Source organism: Haliotis rufescens, unplaced genomic scaffold, assembly GCF_023055435.1.
Source record: "Haliotis rufescens isolate VD_foot unplaced genomic scaffold, xgHalRufe1.0.p SCAF_14, whole genome shotgun sequence".
NCBI lineage: Eukaryota > Metazoa > Mollusca > Gastropoda > Lepetellida > Haliotidae > Haliotis > Haliotis rufescens.
This window is the reverse complement of record NW_025963824.1, coordinates 30,276,410-30,290,900: the sequence shown is the minus strand read 5'-3', so window position 1 is coordinate 30,290,900 and position 14,491 is coordinate 30,276,410. Positions and strand designations below refer to the sequence as shown.

At 42.4% G+C, this 14,491-nt stretch overlaps 1 protein-coding gene across 16 annotated transcripts in view; it reads right to left on the bottom strand.

Moving 5' to 3' along the window:
- LOC124143326 (protein couch potato-like) overlaps positions 1-14,491 on the bottom strand; it is a 193,639-nt gene that overhangs the window by 28,389 nt on the left and 150,759 nt on the right. For 11 of the 16 annotated variants that reach the window (XM_048395271.1, XM_048395274.1, XM_048395272.1 and 8 more), the window contains exons 3-6: positions 11,148-11,201; positions 10,311-10,364; positions 4,082-4,144; positions 3,800-3,938 (exon numbers count right to left, since the gene is read on the bottom strand). In XM_048395271.1, coding sequence (XP_048251228.1) covers positions 3,800-3,938; positions 4,082-4,144; positions 10,311-10,364; positions 11,148-11,201 — 310 coding nt within the window. The remainder of the gene's footprint in view (positions 1-3,799; positions 3,939-4,081; positions 4,145-10,310; positions 10,365-11,147; positions 11,202-14,491) is intronic. The other 5 variants (XM_048395276.1, XM_048395264.1, XM_048395270.1 and 2 more) reach the window with 2 other exon arrangements.

The following is a 14,491-nucleotide window of genomic DNA, read 5'->3' as shown; positions in this document are numbered from 1 at the left end:
TTCGTTATCTGATCGACTCGGTCGTTGCCTATGGCAGTCGCCATCTTTGTGAAGCTATACGAGATAAGAACAGCGATCTGATTGGATATCATGTTTTCAGTACAAGGGACACAACTCGTGATCTATGAGAGGCGGCGCCAGGGATGAGCCCAAAAAGTGGCCTTCATGTGGCAAGGGAATAAACTAGGCTTTTATAAAGGCTAGTGGACACGCTTGCCTCGGAAATACGACAACCCTATGATACAGCTACTTCAGGTTGTACACTTAATTTACATTACATCGCTTTTTAAGATATTTAAAACCTCATCTTAACCTCATCTAAACCTCATCCAAATCTTATGCAAAGAGTGTTTGATAATTAAGGGGCCATCTGAGAAATTTCTTACATTTTTTAAAAATGAATAATATAATATATTATTAATTCGTGGGGGTTTGTCACCTCCATGTGTGTCTCAGGAAAGACCCAATAGATTTTATTTATAAAGTTATTTATCAACAACAGGCCGTGAGAAGATTGATCTTTATCTTGTTACACTATGGTTATGTCGTACTTTGACTGGGTGTCCATTCAATTGTTTTTAGTTTCTAAGTGCTTTTTGTTATTGAGTGCCTCAAAGTAATTGTGCTTATTCAAGTACTCTATTTGGTGCTTATATTAGAGAGACTCGACATCATATCGTACATATCATCAACACACGTTCAACACACATTCAACAGAGTCCTAGGACCAAGAGTAGAAACCAGTTTGCCTCTCACAGCAGCATGCACAAACAGCCTTTCCCTGCTGGACCAAACCTCGTGGCATCTGATCAACTTACAGAACCTGAGTCATTCTAATGAAATGCCAGACTTTTAAAGAACAGTCGAGAACAGTACATGTGTATATGTCATTGAAATACAGTGAAATCAGCTTCTCCAGACACAGCCATTCCCAGTGAAATATGGATAAACAAAACATGGAGTTATGTCCCTTTGCATACAGACTGACGAGCTACTTCCAACCTTTGTAACACTCTCGGAAACGTCGCTGCCGTTAGTGTGGAAGCAGCCATTACAAGAATATTGAAATTTGCCCTCTAACCCCAAATATAGTCATGTTAATATTTTTGTTCATATCTCTGGGAATGTCGTCATAGTGAATTTTGAAAAGGTTTACAATTGACCAGATTTCCCAGATGAATTTAACTTCTATTTTTATAATCAGATTGGTTTGGACAGAAAATCACCCAACTCCCTCATTAGATTCTAATTCCAATTACATGATAGTTGAAATGAAAGAGCACTTTAAATTGACAAAAAAGGAAGATAATTTAGCTGGGGTAAAAGTATTCAGCGTCATGACAGTCATCACTTGCTTGTAAACATAACGGTCAGTCGGTTACGAGTTCAACTCCAGCCATGGTTATGGCCACCTATCACAGTACGGAGCTTTGACTGGTGGCAGAGATTGTACAGAGCTGTCCGAGATTGGGCTATCGCTGTGAGGAGCTTGAGAGACTGACAGAATCATGTCCCTTTGAATATGGACCAGTAGGAGTAATGTCCCCTTGAATATGGACTGTGAGGAGTAATGTCCCTTTGAATATGGAGCGGGAGGAGTATTGTCCTTTTGAATATGGATCAGGAGGAGTAATGTCCCTTTGAATATGGACCGGGAGGAGTAATGCCCCTTTCTATATGGACTCACAAGCTCCACACAGAGATAGCACTGTACAGAGAGCTCTGCGATGGGGCCAACAGGATTTCACTGTATTGCAATAAAAAATACCATATTTTCCAACATAACGTTTCATGTTTCTTTCAACTTTACTTTTTGCAGGTTGGTCTGTAAGTAGATGAGAGACCTTCGGCTGATTTAGATAGTGCAGGTACACATAAAGCTTGTCCGTGCAAAGCAATGTTATACCGACTCATGATGAAGATGTGCTGAACATACAGAAATATACATAGCAAGACGGGAGTGACACTGGATGTCAGGGTATATATGAACAGATGCAGCCCCACTTCAGCAATATTTCAACCAAGATGAGCTTTGAGAGTCACACAGGGTAAATATGAACAGATGTAGCCCCACTTCAGCAATATTTCAGCCAAGATGAGCAATGAGAGTAACATCGGATGTCAGGGTATATATGAACAGATATAGCCCCACTTCAGCAATATTTCAGCCAATATGAGCGATGAGAGTCACACAGGGTAAATATGAACAGATGCAGCCCCACTTCAGCAACATTTCAGCAAAGATGAGCAATGAGAGTCACACTGGATGTCAGGGTATATATGAAAATCAAATGCTGCCCCACTTCAGCAATATTTCAATATTTCAGACACGCTGAGCAACAAGATTGACACTAGATGTCAGGATGTATATGTAGAACAGATGCGGTCCCACTTCAGCAATATTTCAGCAATGTGCAGGCATCAAACTGGATGCCGTGCATGCTGCTGGTCAAACAACCAGAGCAAGAAGCAAGGTTACTCTTCTCCTGCATTTTGGGGTATATTTCCTCCAACAGAAAAACAGTCTACATTTGCCCCTCATATATAATAAACATGAAACTTTGACTGAGTTTCATGGTCTCCAGCCATCATGGACTGGCATCACGTGTGGAACTGAATATGATATAGGGAACCAAACTGGTGCAGGGAAATTAGACTAAAACATACTGACATAATTTGATGACAAAATTCATATTTACAATATCACAAAATCCTAGTGAAAACCAAGAATGTAACATTAGGGTCACGGCCCCTTGACTGTCGACCTTGACCTTAACACTGAGAAGGCTGGGGTCAAACTAATTCCAAAGAAACGAAGTTGTGACAGTGTGTGTGGGTCATTGTGTAAGTGTCCCCAGGATTGTTGAGCAATCAGGGTGTTAAGCGAGGGAGGACCAGTGATTTGGGTGGGGCAGGGAAACCAGTAGTTGACAGCATGACAGTTATGCCATTGTGGTATGAAAACACACAATCTCAATCAGCCCCTTATCCCCACAAGTAGTCAAGCATAGAGAAGTGGGGACCTTGTCTGCCCTGGAATCTCCACAAGGAGAAAAGCAAGGGAACATGGAGGATCTTTCCAGCCTTGGAATACCCACAGGGAGACAAGCATGAGGTACTGGGGACCTATTCTGTCCTGTAATCCCCACAGGGAGACAAGCATGGGATCATGGAGGATCTATCCAGCCTTGGAATACCCACAGGGAGACAAGCATGTGGTACTGGGGACCTATCCTGACTTGTAACCCACACTGGGAGACAAGCATGAGGTTCTGGGTATCTATGCAGCCTTGGAATACCCACAGGGAGACAAGCATGTGGTACTGGGGACCTATCCTGACTTGTAACCCACACTGGGAGACAAGCATGAGGTTCTGGGTATCTATGCAGCCTTGGAATACCCACAGGGAGACAAGCATGAGGTACTGGGATCTATCGAGCCTTGGAATACCCACAGGGAGACAAGCATGAGGTACTGGGATCTATCGAGCCTTGGAATACCCACAGGGAGACAAGCATGAGGTTCTGGGTATCTATCCAGCCTTGGAATACCCACAGGGAGATAAGCATGAGGTACTGGGATCTATCCAGCCTTGGAATACCCACTGGGAGACAAGCATGTGGTACTGGGGTCTATTCAGCCTTGAAATAACCCCAGGGAGACAAGAATGGGAGACGGGGACCTATCCTGCCTTGGACTCCCCACAGATATAACGGTGACAGTCCTTATGATCCCACAGGTAAAGGAAGGTGTGTAGGTGTGTCAGTGCACCTGTGGCCAAGGCCAGGGTATACTTACGTCCTGTGAGGGGGTGGATGATGGTGGGGTGGGTGGCGGCGAGCTGGGGAGACTGTTGTTTAGGCTTCGTCACTTTTGTGTTGCTCTTGGCGAACTCCAATCTCAAGGTCTGAGGGAGGTCAGGGTCGAATCTTACTCCCTGAAAGAAATATATCCTCACTATTATCACTGAAAAAATCCAATTCCTGAATAAAGCACCTCCACATCAACTGATTAACTTCAATAAAAAGCTTAACCACTTCATGGTCTCTCTACAAGGTCATCAGAAGGTCAAAGTCTCACCTGAAGGTCTTGTTTGGCGGACTCGGCAGCAACTCTGGATATAAACGTGACAAATCCCACCGGCTGAAAAGTGACGGGTCAAAATTTTACGGTAATTAATGCATTTTAACCTTCAACACCACATGACCAAAAAAACATCCAAAAAACAAGGCATTGAAGATATTCGAATAAGATGGGGAAAAATTACACATCTTTATCAAATGAAGATGATTTAGAATGTAGAAATATCTTTACCTCCAACCTTTTCTATTTACATAGTGTTTAAGATATATTGTTAAAAGTACACCAACATCTACGATTTCACTCACACTGCAACTGTCTAAACACTGCTACAAGGAAATATACAAGGCACAAGGTTGTCGAGCAAGTTACTCCTACAGACACAGCTTACACTATACTCAACACTGTAGGGCTGGGACTAGTCCGAATTTACTACCCGGGTACCCAACCCCCCATTACCTGACCCTACCCGGGTACCCAACCCCCTATTACCTGACCCTACCCGGGTATTCAACCCCCTATTACCTGACAATACCCGGGTACCCACTGTAGGAATGTGTGCATCATCAGAAATGTGAACATTAGCGACTTGTAGTGTAACCACTGAGCTATAGTGAGTTTTTGTCATTAAACAATATATCACGTGACTAACCACGGGTCCGGGTAGTACTGTGGGTACCCGGGTCCTACTCAGGACCAACCCGAACTGAATATCTGGTTACAAACATACCATAGGTTGTCCAAACTAGGCACCATATTCAAAGACATCTTAGTGCCACTATCAGAGCATTTCAGAGCTAATTCCTAAGATTTAACATCCATTCCATGACATTCTGACATATTTAAGATGAAGATACAAACAGAGGGTTTTAAAGATAATCTCTTCCAGTAGTGAAATGTAAAACACTTAGTTGAACTCATCAATATAATTCTGCAGGCACAGTTGCTTGTTTTAGTCTGACCTTCACTCAAATATCACAGCTTAGCAACTTGCTTCAAACAGTTCACCCCTTTTAATAAAATTGCATTTATCAAACCATTCTACTCACACTGACAAATTATTTTAGAAACATATTTCTAAAAAAAATTGTTTTAACATTTTTTCCATTTAACAGGGCTGAGACTCTCTTATTTCCATGTTTCTCATTTCTCTGACGACGCTCGCCCAGATACAGCAGTACTTCTGCCCAGATACAGCTGTCCTTCTGCCCAGATAAAGCTGTCCTTCTGCCCAGATACAGCTGTACTTCTGCCCAGATACAGCAGTACTTCTGCCCAGATACAGCTGTACTTCTGCCCAGATACAGCAGTACTTCTGCCCACATACAGCTGTACTTCTGCCCAGATACAGCTGTACTTCTGCCCAGATACAGCAGTACTTCTGCCCAGATACAGCTGTACTTCTGCCCAGATACAACTGTACTTCTGCCCAGATACAGCTGTACTTCTGCCCAGATACAGCTGTACTTCTGCCCAGATACAGCTGTACTTCTGCCCAGATACAGCAGTTCTTCTGCCCAGATACAGCTGTACTTCTGCCCAGATACAGCTGTACTTCTGCCCAGATACAGCAGTACTTCTGCCCAGATACAGCAGTACTTCTGCCCAGATACAGCTGTCCTTCTGCCCAGATACAGCAGTACTTCTGCCCAGATACAGCTGTACTTCTGCCATCATACAGCAGTACTTCTGCCCACATACAGCTGTACTTCTGCCCAGATACAGCTGAACTTCTGCCCAGATACAGCTGTACTTCTGCCCAGATACAGCTGTACTTCTGCCATGATACAGCTGTACTTCTGCCATGATACAGCTGTACTTCTGCCATGATACAGCTGTACTTCTGCCCAAATACACATGTACTTCTGCCCAGATACAGCTGTACTTCTGCCCAGATACAGCTGTACTTCTGCCCAGATACAGCAGTACTTCTGCCCAGATACAGCAGTACTTCTGCCCAGATACAGCTGTACTTCTGCCATCATACAGCTGTACTTCTGCCCAGATACAGCAGTACTTCTGCCCAGATACAGCTGTACTTCTGCCCAGATACAGCTGTACTTCTAGCCCTCCCCCAGTGGTCCCCAGCCAAGTCGGGATGGTGAACTTCAAATCCCATATGGAATCCAGACAAAGTCTAAACATTACATTTTGAAATTAATTTCTAAAAACCCCTTAAATCCTATCTGTCCCTTCACTTGATGCTGCAGCGTGCAGCGTGATACTGATAGCGTGTTGTTGAAACAGATTCATTAAAACTTTCCTCCCAGACAATTCTCATGACCGAAAGTATTATTTCAAATGGCCATATTAATCGTTACTGTATGCGCTTAGGCAGCAGACAGATTAAAGATCATTCCAAAATGTATATTTGCGTGGTGTAATGTCTAGAAATGTGAAAGGATGTAATAAGGCACATAATGTTTAGATCAAAGGGATCTGTATGTCAGAGTCCTCGGGATGTGCCAGACCGCTCACAATAGGACAAATGTAGGATTATTACAGTTTTATTTCAATTAGGATTTTGATATTGAGGGAATTAAATACGAAATAGCCCAGTTTATGGTAAACTTCAGTGAACATTGATCCTTTAGTTTGCTTCTGATTAGGGTCTGGATTGTGTGTTGGTGTTTGGGGGTTTGGATTAGGGGGTCGTGGTTGGGGTTTGGATTAGGGGGTTGGGAGTAGGGTGTTGTGGTTGGGGCAGGGGTCCGGAAAATTTAAAATCCCAATCGGACATTTGCATTTAGGCCACGCCCCCTTCAAATAGCGTATTTTAGTACGACTTTTCACACACATTACAAGTTTACGTATTCATAATATGATGAATTATGAATTGTTTCAATTTAAATTGTTTAATTCACCGGACAATTAATAACAAATAATATCATTTTAGATTTACATGGAAAAAATATGTTTGTTTCTGTTATAATAACGATCTGTTAACGTAGTGAACGGTCTAGTTAATATTCATGAGTTATATTCATGAGTCTGCTCAAGTGTACGCGTTGTAACATTTGGATCGAGACTATTATCCCATATTTGGTTATCACGTGACCTCACGTGAAAAGCTTTTTTTAAACTAAAGATTTTTTTAAAAACAAGACAGATAATTTAATCACAAATACTAAAATATCGTTGATAGCAATAGTTATTTGAATACTTTTTTCATCTGTACTTAATTATTGACCATAATTTTTTTGGATATTGATCGTCCGAGAAAGCAAAATGGCGGTCAATCAAGATTCAATATACGACTAGCTACTGAAAACAATAAAATCTGCAAATCCTCATTGTATGTCAACCAAGTGAAAGTCGTTAGCCACGACTTACAAAATGATCGTCCAGACTTTGAGGGTTTGGCAGATCCGCTCGACTGATCTGCATCGGTCGACTGCCTGTCGTCACGCTTTCCCTTCTTGTCTGAGGTTACGTATCGTAGCATTGTGAGGATTATGAGGTACATCGATGATGCAAGGTATTAATGTACAGTTGTAAACACCTTTCACTCAAATTAACAAGATGTTCTCAGTAATTAATCCTCGATTAATCAGTGTCAACTCAGTTTATTGCCTATTACAGTGATTGACAGATTGGACTATCATGTAGGTACGATGTATTTACAGCAATCAAAACAAACAAAGCTTGTCAGTGTAGTTAATCTTCATTGTGTTGCAACTGCAGACAGAAACTGCTCAGTCCTAACTGTTGATCATGTCCGGTCAAAATTTAAGAATGTCCGGACAATTCTTTTTAAAATGTCCGGTAAGCAATATTTTAAAACGGACATTTGAGATTCCCAATCGGACATGTCCGGCGCATATGACGGTTTCCGGACCCCTGGGTTGGGGTTTGAGGTTGGGATTAGGGGGTTGTGGTTGGGGTTTGGATTAGGGGGTTGGGAGTAGGGTGTTGTGGTTGGGGTTGGGGATTGGGATTGGGATTGGGATTGGGATTGGGAGTTTGGGTTGGGGATTGGGAGTTTGGGTTTGGGATTGGGAGTTTGGGTTTGGGTTTGGGATTGGGAGTTTGGGTTTGGGTTTGGGGTTTGGGGTTTGGGGGTAGGGCTGGTGTGTGGGTGGTTGTGTTTGGGGTTAGGTTGGAGTGTCGGTTGGTGATTATGGTTAGGATGGGTGATGGGTCTGGGTTTGGGGTTGGGGTGTGGGTGGTGGGGTGTGGGTGGTGGGTTTGGGGTTAAGGTTAGGGTTGGGGTGTGGGTGGTGGGTTTGGGGTTGGGTTTGGGGTTGGGGTGTGGGTGGTGGGTTTGGGGTTAAGGTTAGGGTTGGGGTGTGGGTGGTGGGTTTGGGTTTGGGTTTGGGGTTGGGGTGTGAGTGGTGGGTTTGGGGTTAAGGTTGGGGTTGGGGTGTGGGAGATGGGTGTGTGGGTAATGGTAGAGGTATGTGTACATATGTATTGGTACTCTATCCCACCCCTATTTTCACCATCAAGGCAAGTTCATTAAATCCATCTTAGCACCAAGACTACAGCTCTCATACTCTAACAGACATTCAGTATTGGTAAGCTAGCTGTTGCAGAGATCAGCTTTAGACTTGCCCTCCACACACCTACTACACTAAGTCTTTGGTTGTTAGGGGCAACCGTAGTTGAGAGAGAAGCTTCAGATCACAATGGCACAAAGCAGAGGACAAAACATGAACTATACACACTAAAAAATACAATACAAAACATGACAGCAGCAGAACAAACCAGGAAAACGCCAGGACAGAGTATAACAACATTACTTTGTTTGTTTGTTTGTTTGTTTGTTGAGTAACGCTGCACTCAGCAATATTCCAGCTATGTGACGGAGGTCTGTAAATAGAGTCTGAACCAGATAATTCAGTGATTGACATCATGAACATCGATCGACGCAATTGGGATATGATGGCATGCTTCAACCAAGTCAGGGAGCCTGACCACCAATCCTTTTAGTCACCTCTTACGACAAGCATAGTCGCCTTTTACAGCAAGCATGGGTTGCTGAAGACCTATTCTACCCCGGATCTCCACGGGTCACACCATTACTGATTTCCGACTTCTGTACAGGGTGTGAGTGAACCCACTCCATGGTAGAACACACCACCCTACTGGATGGATGGGATTGGAGATTTTACGTGCGCTTTCCGACTGAAGCGTATTTCGCACACGGGCCCGGCCGGGCCATTTAGTGAATTTTGAAAAGGGAAACAAAGGTTTTGCAACCAGAGAGGGGGGTTTAGTTGTTGCTTATATAAGATTTTGAAATTTTGAAATTTGGAATAAGCCACCCTACTGTGTTCCTGTGGCCTTTATATCAGACACTTGTTATACCTGCACGGAGGTTATTGGTCAGGAAAAGATAACTCCCCCACATCAAACTGTATAGTACAAAGCCTGGTCCTATTGCAAGTCAGATTTCAGATACGAAGGCCTGAATGTTGATGAGAGACAGTTTGTAGACCATGGTTCAATGTGCAGATATTAACTATAAATTTAGTCTCAGGAGACGAGAGAGTTTAACAGTGCGTTATCATCGTCTCCCCTCTCATCATGCCATGCACGGACCGTGATGCAGTGATTGTAGGCAGCTTCATTCACATCCCCCCCCTCCCACCAACACCAACATGCAGAGACAGATATGAACATTTTGTTGAGAAATCTTTAATCACATGTCAAAGGATGTACAGATTGAAATTAGACATTCAAACAAAGACACCTGGAAGAAAGGCTGACAGCTGGATTACAACATTCTTGACACAATAACAAAAGACACAAAATGTTCATACAGAGCAAATATACTCACAAAAAGTAATAAGGGAATGGCTATGTTTACCAAGCTGTATTGTGCCCTGGAGGTGACTGGAGTTGCCTAAAGGGATCGGGCAATGTGATTTGCTTCCTAACTGACATGTGTTCCCTTATTACTTTACATCAGTATATGAGTGATATAGTGGAAGGAAAAAATACATAGCAAAGATTTAGATTTTTTTTTTTTATTCCTTATAACGTGCTGATATATGAATCGTGAGAATTAATTCTTTTTAGGTATCTGTTTCAATCTTTGCTAGTATTTAACCTTCCTGAGTGATCTCCCTTCACTTGCTAGACCTTTCAAACTTCCTACACAGAAACATATTTTATATATTACTATTTCATCATCATCTGATGCAATTTTACCGGCCAATGTCCCTCAAAATTTGAAAAGTCTGCATTACAGGGGAGATAACTCACAGTGACGGTGAATACTTACTGATGTGTTTTTGCCGTTTTTGTTGGTGACCTTGAGAAGTGACCCTTCATATCCCTGCAAGAATAGAAATGTGCCTCGTGACGCTACTGCAAGTCGGCTGATGCTATGAACGTGTTAATGGCGTTTGCTGGACTGGCGGGAGGTGTACCAACATGGCAGTCGATATATCTACATGCGGTGGCTCTAGCATGTGGGTGTCTGACCTGGTCATGTGACTGTGCTCATTTGTGTCGATGAAAACGCAACACTGGGTGGATTCACTTCTCCAAGAGAATCACCGCCTTTGATGCTTTTGTGCAAGTCCCTCTTGTTAAAGTATTGTCGTTTTCATGACTTGGTATTTTAGATTCTCATGCAATGCCTGTCATACTGTTAGTGTGATGTAACAATCTTCCATTTTCAAAGTTTTTCACAAAAAACATTACACTACATAGAATCCAAGAAACTTAGCTTTCTATTAGTGATATATAAACAAAACATAAAAAACCCATTGATTTACAATTTGACCACTACAATTAACATAAATTTTGATTGCAAAACATCAAACATTGATGTAGAATGAATGGATTTACAGGAGACAGTTTGATTTTTAATGTTCTGCATTCGAAGAAAGCCAGTGGTTATTTGAAAGTTATTGACAACATTTATATGACATTAATACATGGATAATAATACCGTATTATGCGATGTGAAGGTGTATGAAAGGCGTGACCTGTGGGGTGTTGAAAGCCAACTGTGAAAGTGAATACTCTGGTAGCTGGGTGATCATGTGACAGGTCATGTGACATGTCATGTGACCAAGTATGTGTGCATCCACAGAATTTCTCATATACTCACACAGTTATTTTTGCCAGGCTTCCCCATAACTTTTAATAAACCATTTTCAAATCCCTGAAAATGACAGCAACAAATGACAAACACAATGGAATACACAAACCAGTCGATAGTGCGGCTATTTCAATGGAAGGGGTTTGGTTCCACAGGAATTATAGAGGTGTGGATACAAGCTTAAACATTTAACAGTACTGGGTCAGTACCGATACACAAACCAGTGGTCGATAGTGCGGCAATTTCAATGGAGGGGGTTTGGTTCCACAGGATTTAAAGTGGTGTGGATGCAAGCTTAAACATTTAACTGAGCCTTTAAACATGGTCAGTACTAACACACAAACCAGTGGTCGATAGTGTGAGCAACAGTCAGCATGAACCGGGGTACAAAGACACCAGTCGGTTGGACAGAGTTGTGACCTCCCATTGTAGAATCCCACAGCATCATCTGCACAGGAAGTGATGTACACATTCTACCCAGAATCCCACAGCAGGGATGCCCATGAAATGTTGCAGGTCCCCTGACAACAATGACACTGTCTGCCATTCGCAACATGAAATATTTCATCGATCCATGCAATTGGGATCGATGACATGCAACAACAATGGTCAAAGAGCCTGACCACCCGATCCCGTTAGTCGCCTACAACGACAAGCATAGTCGCCTGTTACGGCAAGCATGGGTTGATAAAGACCTATTCTACCCTGGATCTTCACAGGTCTCTTACAGTTATGGAAAGATTTTGTCGCATTTATTTATATCAGATATAACGGACCTCTATAGCACCGACCCTGTCATAAAATGCATCTTATAGTCACGTCAATAGTGTTTGTGTTTAACCTGGAAGAAGCACACCATTTGTCATTTATTTTTAGTTCTCCGGGAAAAACCATGTATGGGTTCCTGAAGACCTATTCTACCCCGGATCTTCACAGACCTCCTTCATTCCATAAAAGGAAGGATACCTTCACAGTCAAATTTGATAACACTGACTGACTTTCCCATTTCTGTAATGATTATCATCAGTGGGTGTTTGTGTATTTAAAATTTGACATTTGGGGTTTGAAAAAATGTCATAGTGACGGTAAAAACAAAGACAAACATGGTGAAATGGCATCATGTATGCCAACAAAACGGATGTTGACATGAATCTGGAGGAGATACCATCACTCAACTACTGGGAAACCCCTGCAAAATATTAAGTAAACATTGGACGTTCACATCATTATCCCTCTCATCCCAACAGGGGACGCAGGTTGAAGAAGATATGGAAGTTTTTCTCCAAGGTATTGCTCGTTGAACAAAACTAACACTTTGCCGGAGAGCACTTCGAGGCATGAACTGTCAGAAAAATTTTGGCCCACTTTGGCTCATTAAAAATACACACGATCGCCAGTCCATCAAGCAGGCCAGCTTCAAGGTTTGTTGTGGCAAGGGGATGGAGGGGGGGACAGAAGGTTTTTGTGGAAGATGGAGGGACGAATCAATAATTATCGAAGGTCTTAGACACTATCTTAGCTCCATGCTTCTCACAATTGCCATGCTCCAGTCCCGCGGGGCAAATTTGCACTGCAAAAATCAATGGCATGGAAAAAGACTCTCTATGGCGAGTATTCATGCATATGCTTGAAGCACAGACAAGTTACGTGTGGAGTGAGGGGTTCACACCTGACTGGGCATCTGGCTGTCCGGGAAGACGTCTGGTCCTCCTGGCCGTCGGTCCGGGAATATCCTGGCTGCAGGTGTGCCAGGATCTGGGAGTGCACCCAAGGGAGAGATATATCGCTGCCCCATTTTATCCAGCTTCGCCAAGATGAAAACTACTCGATGCTGAGCGTAAAACTGTGTAAACTAGAACTAGAATTAAGTAGAATGAGCCGTTTCCCAAAGCTAATCCTGATTGTCAGTGGGATATACAGAGAGCGGTGTTTATGACGCGAGATGAATCACTCCAGTGCTCTCAATGAGGAAGAAGGCTGCGTCTCTCCATCTTATATCACCATGGACTAGTTGGCGTTTGACCTGCCCGGGCTAATCAATGACCTTCACCTTCAGAGTGAGTGAGTGATTGAGTATGGTTTTACGCCGCTTTTAGCAATATTCCAGCAATATCACGGCAGGGGACATCAGTAATGGGCTTCACACATTGTACCCATGTCGGGAATCGAACCGGGTCTTCGGCGTGACGAGCGAACGCTTTAACCACTAGGCTACCCGACCGCCCCTTCACCTTCAGAATAATTAGAATAAGTGAGTGAGTGTCGGGTTTATTGCCACTAAATGAGTTCGGTCTTGGCGCATCAGCTTCATGTGGATGGAGATACCTTTGTGGTGAGAGGTGTGACTATTTACCAATTTCATGAAAACCACAGACACACAAATTGTGTGACAAACTGGGATTTCAAAATGGGGTGAATGTTGGAATCGAACTCGTGATTAGCAGATCCTGGCATCTCAGGGACTCCACAATGACAACAGTTATTGAAGAAACCGTTGCAGCCTAACTTGTCAATACAAACCTCAGTATATGCGAGATCAATGATCCCCCATTAAATTTATCAAGGAAGACGTAAACCCACAGATTGTATATGAAAATTATCATCACATTGTTAGCGCTGCATGATCAATAGTCGTGGTTTCTGTAATGACACACTGGGGAGGTCTTAACCGAGGACCTACTCCAGCCTTATGTCCCATCGCGTTTTATCTTCTCCTCAGTGCTCAGTTTTTCAGTCCACATTTTAACACAACAATTTCAATTTTCCATCTTCCATTTCCTTTCGCATGTAATTTGTATTCGATACAAAACTGAAAAATATCGCCAATGGAGGAATGTCATTACTGTAAAGTGCAGTGATAATTCTAAGCTTGACATGCACTTTCCTGTAACAGCTTTTCGTGTCGACTTACATTGACATTTATTCGCAACACTCTTGAGTATATATTATTTTGGGGTAAATAATCAATAATGGAAATTCTGTTAATGCAAATGTCCTTGTCATTGTGAAACGAGGAGTACTGAACACTTTCCTCCATCACAGCATTTTGAAATGCTTGTTAACAAAGGGAGACAACTCTGTAACTACTCAGTTTCATTCGAGGGTTGGTTTTCAGTTTTGTGCATGTTTTAAAGCATAACACCCACATATTGTACAAAATAGCTGAGTGTAGCCAAAATATCAGAATGTTCATTTTCTAGAAATATTAAAAAAAAAATTAAAACCAACAATAACTTTTTCTTGTAAGGTCTCAAAAACAAAAATGTTTTGAAGTCAACGTTATGAGTCCTGAATGAATTCTGAACCCAGTGACCTTTACGTTTCATAGAAACCTACTCAAGTAAATCTGTAAT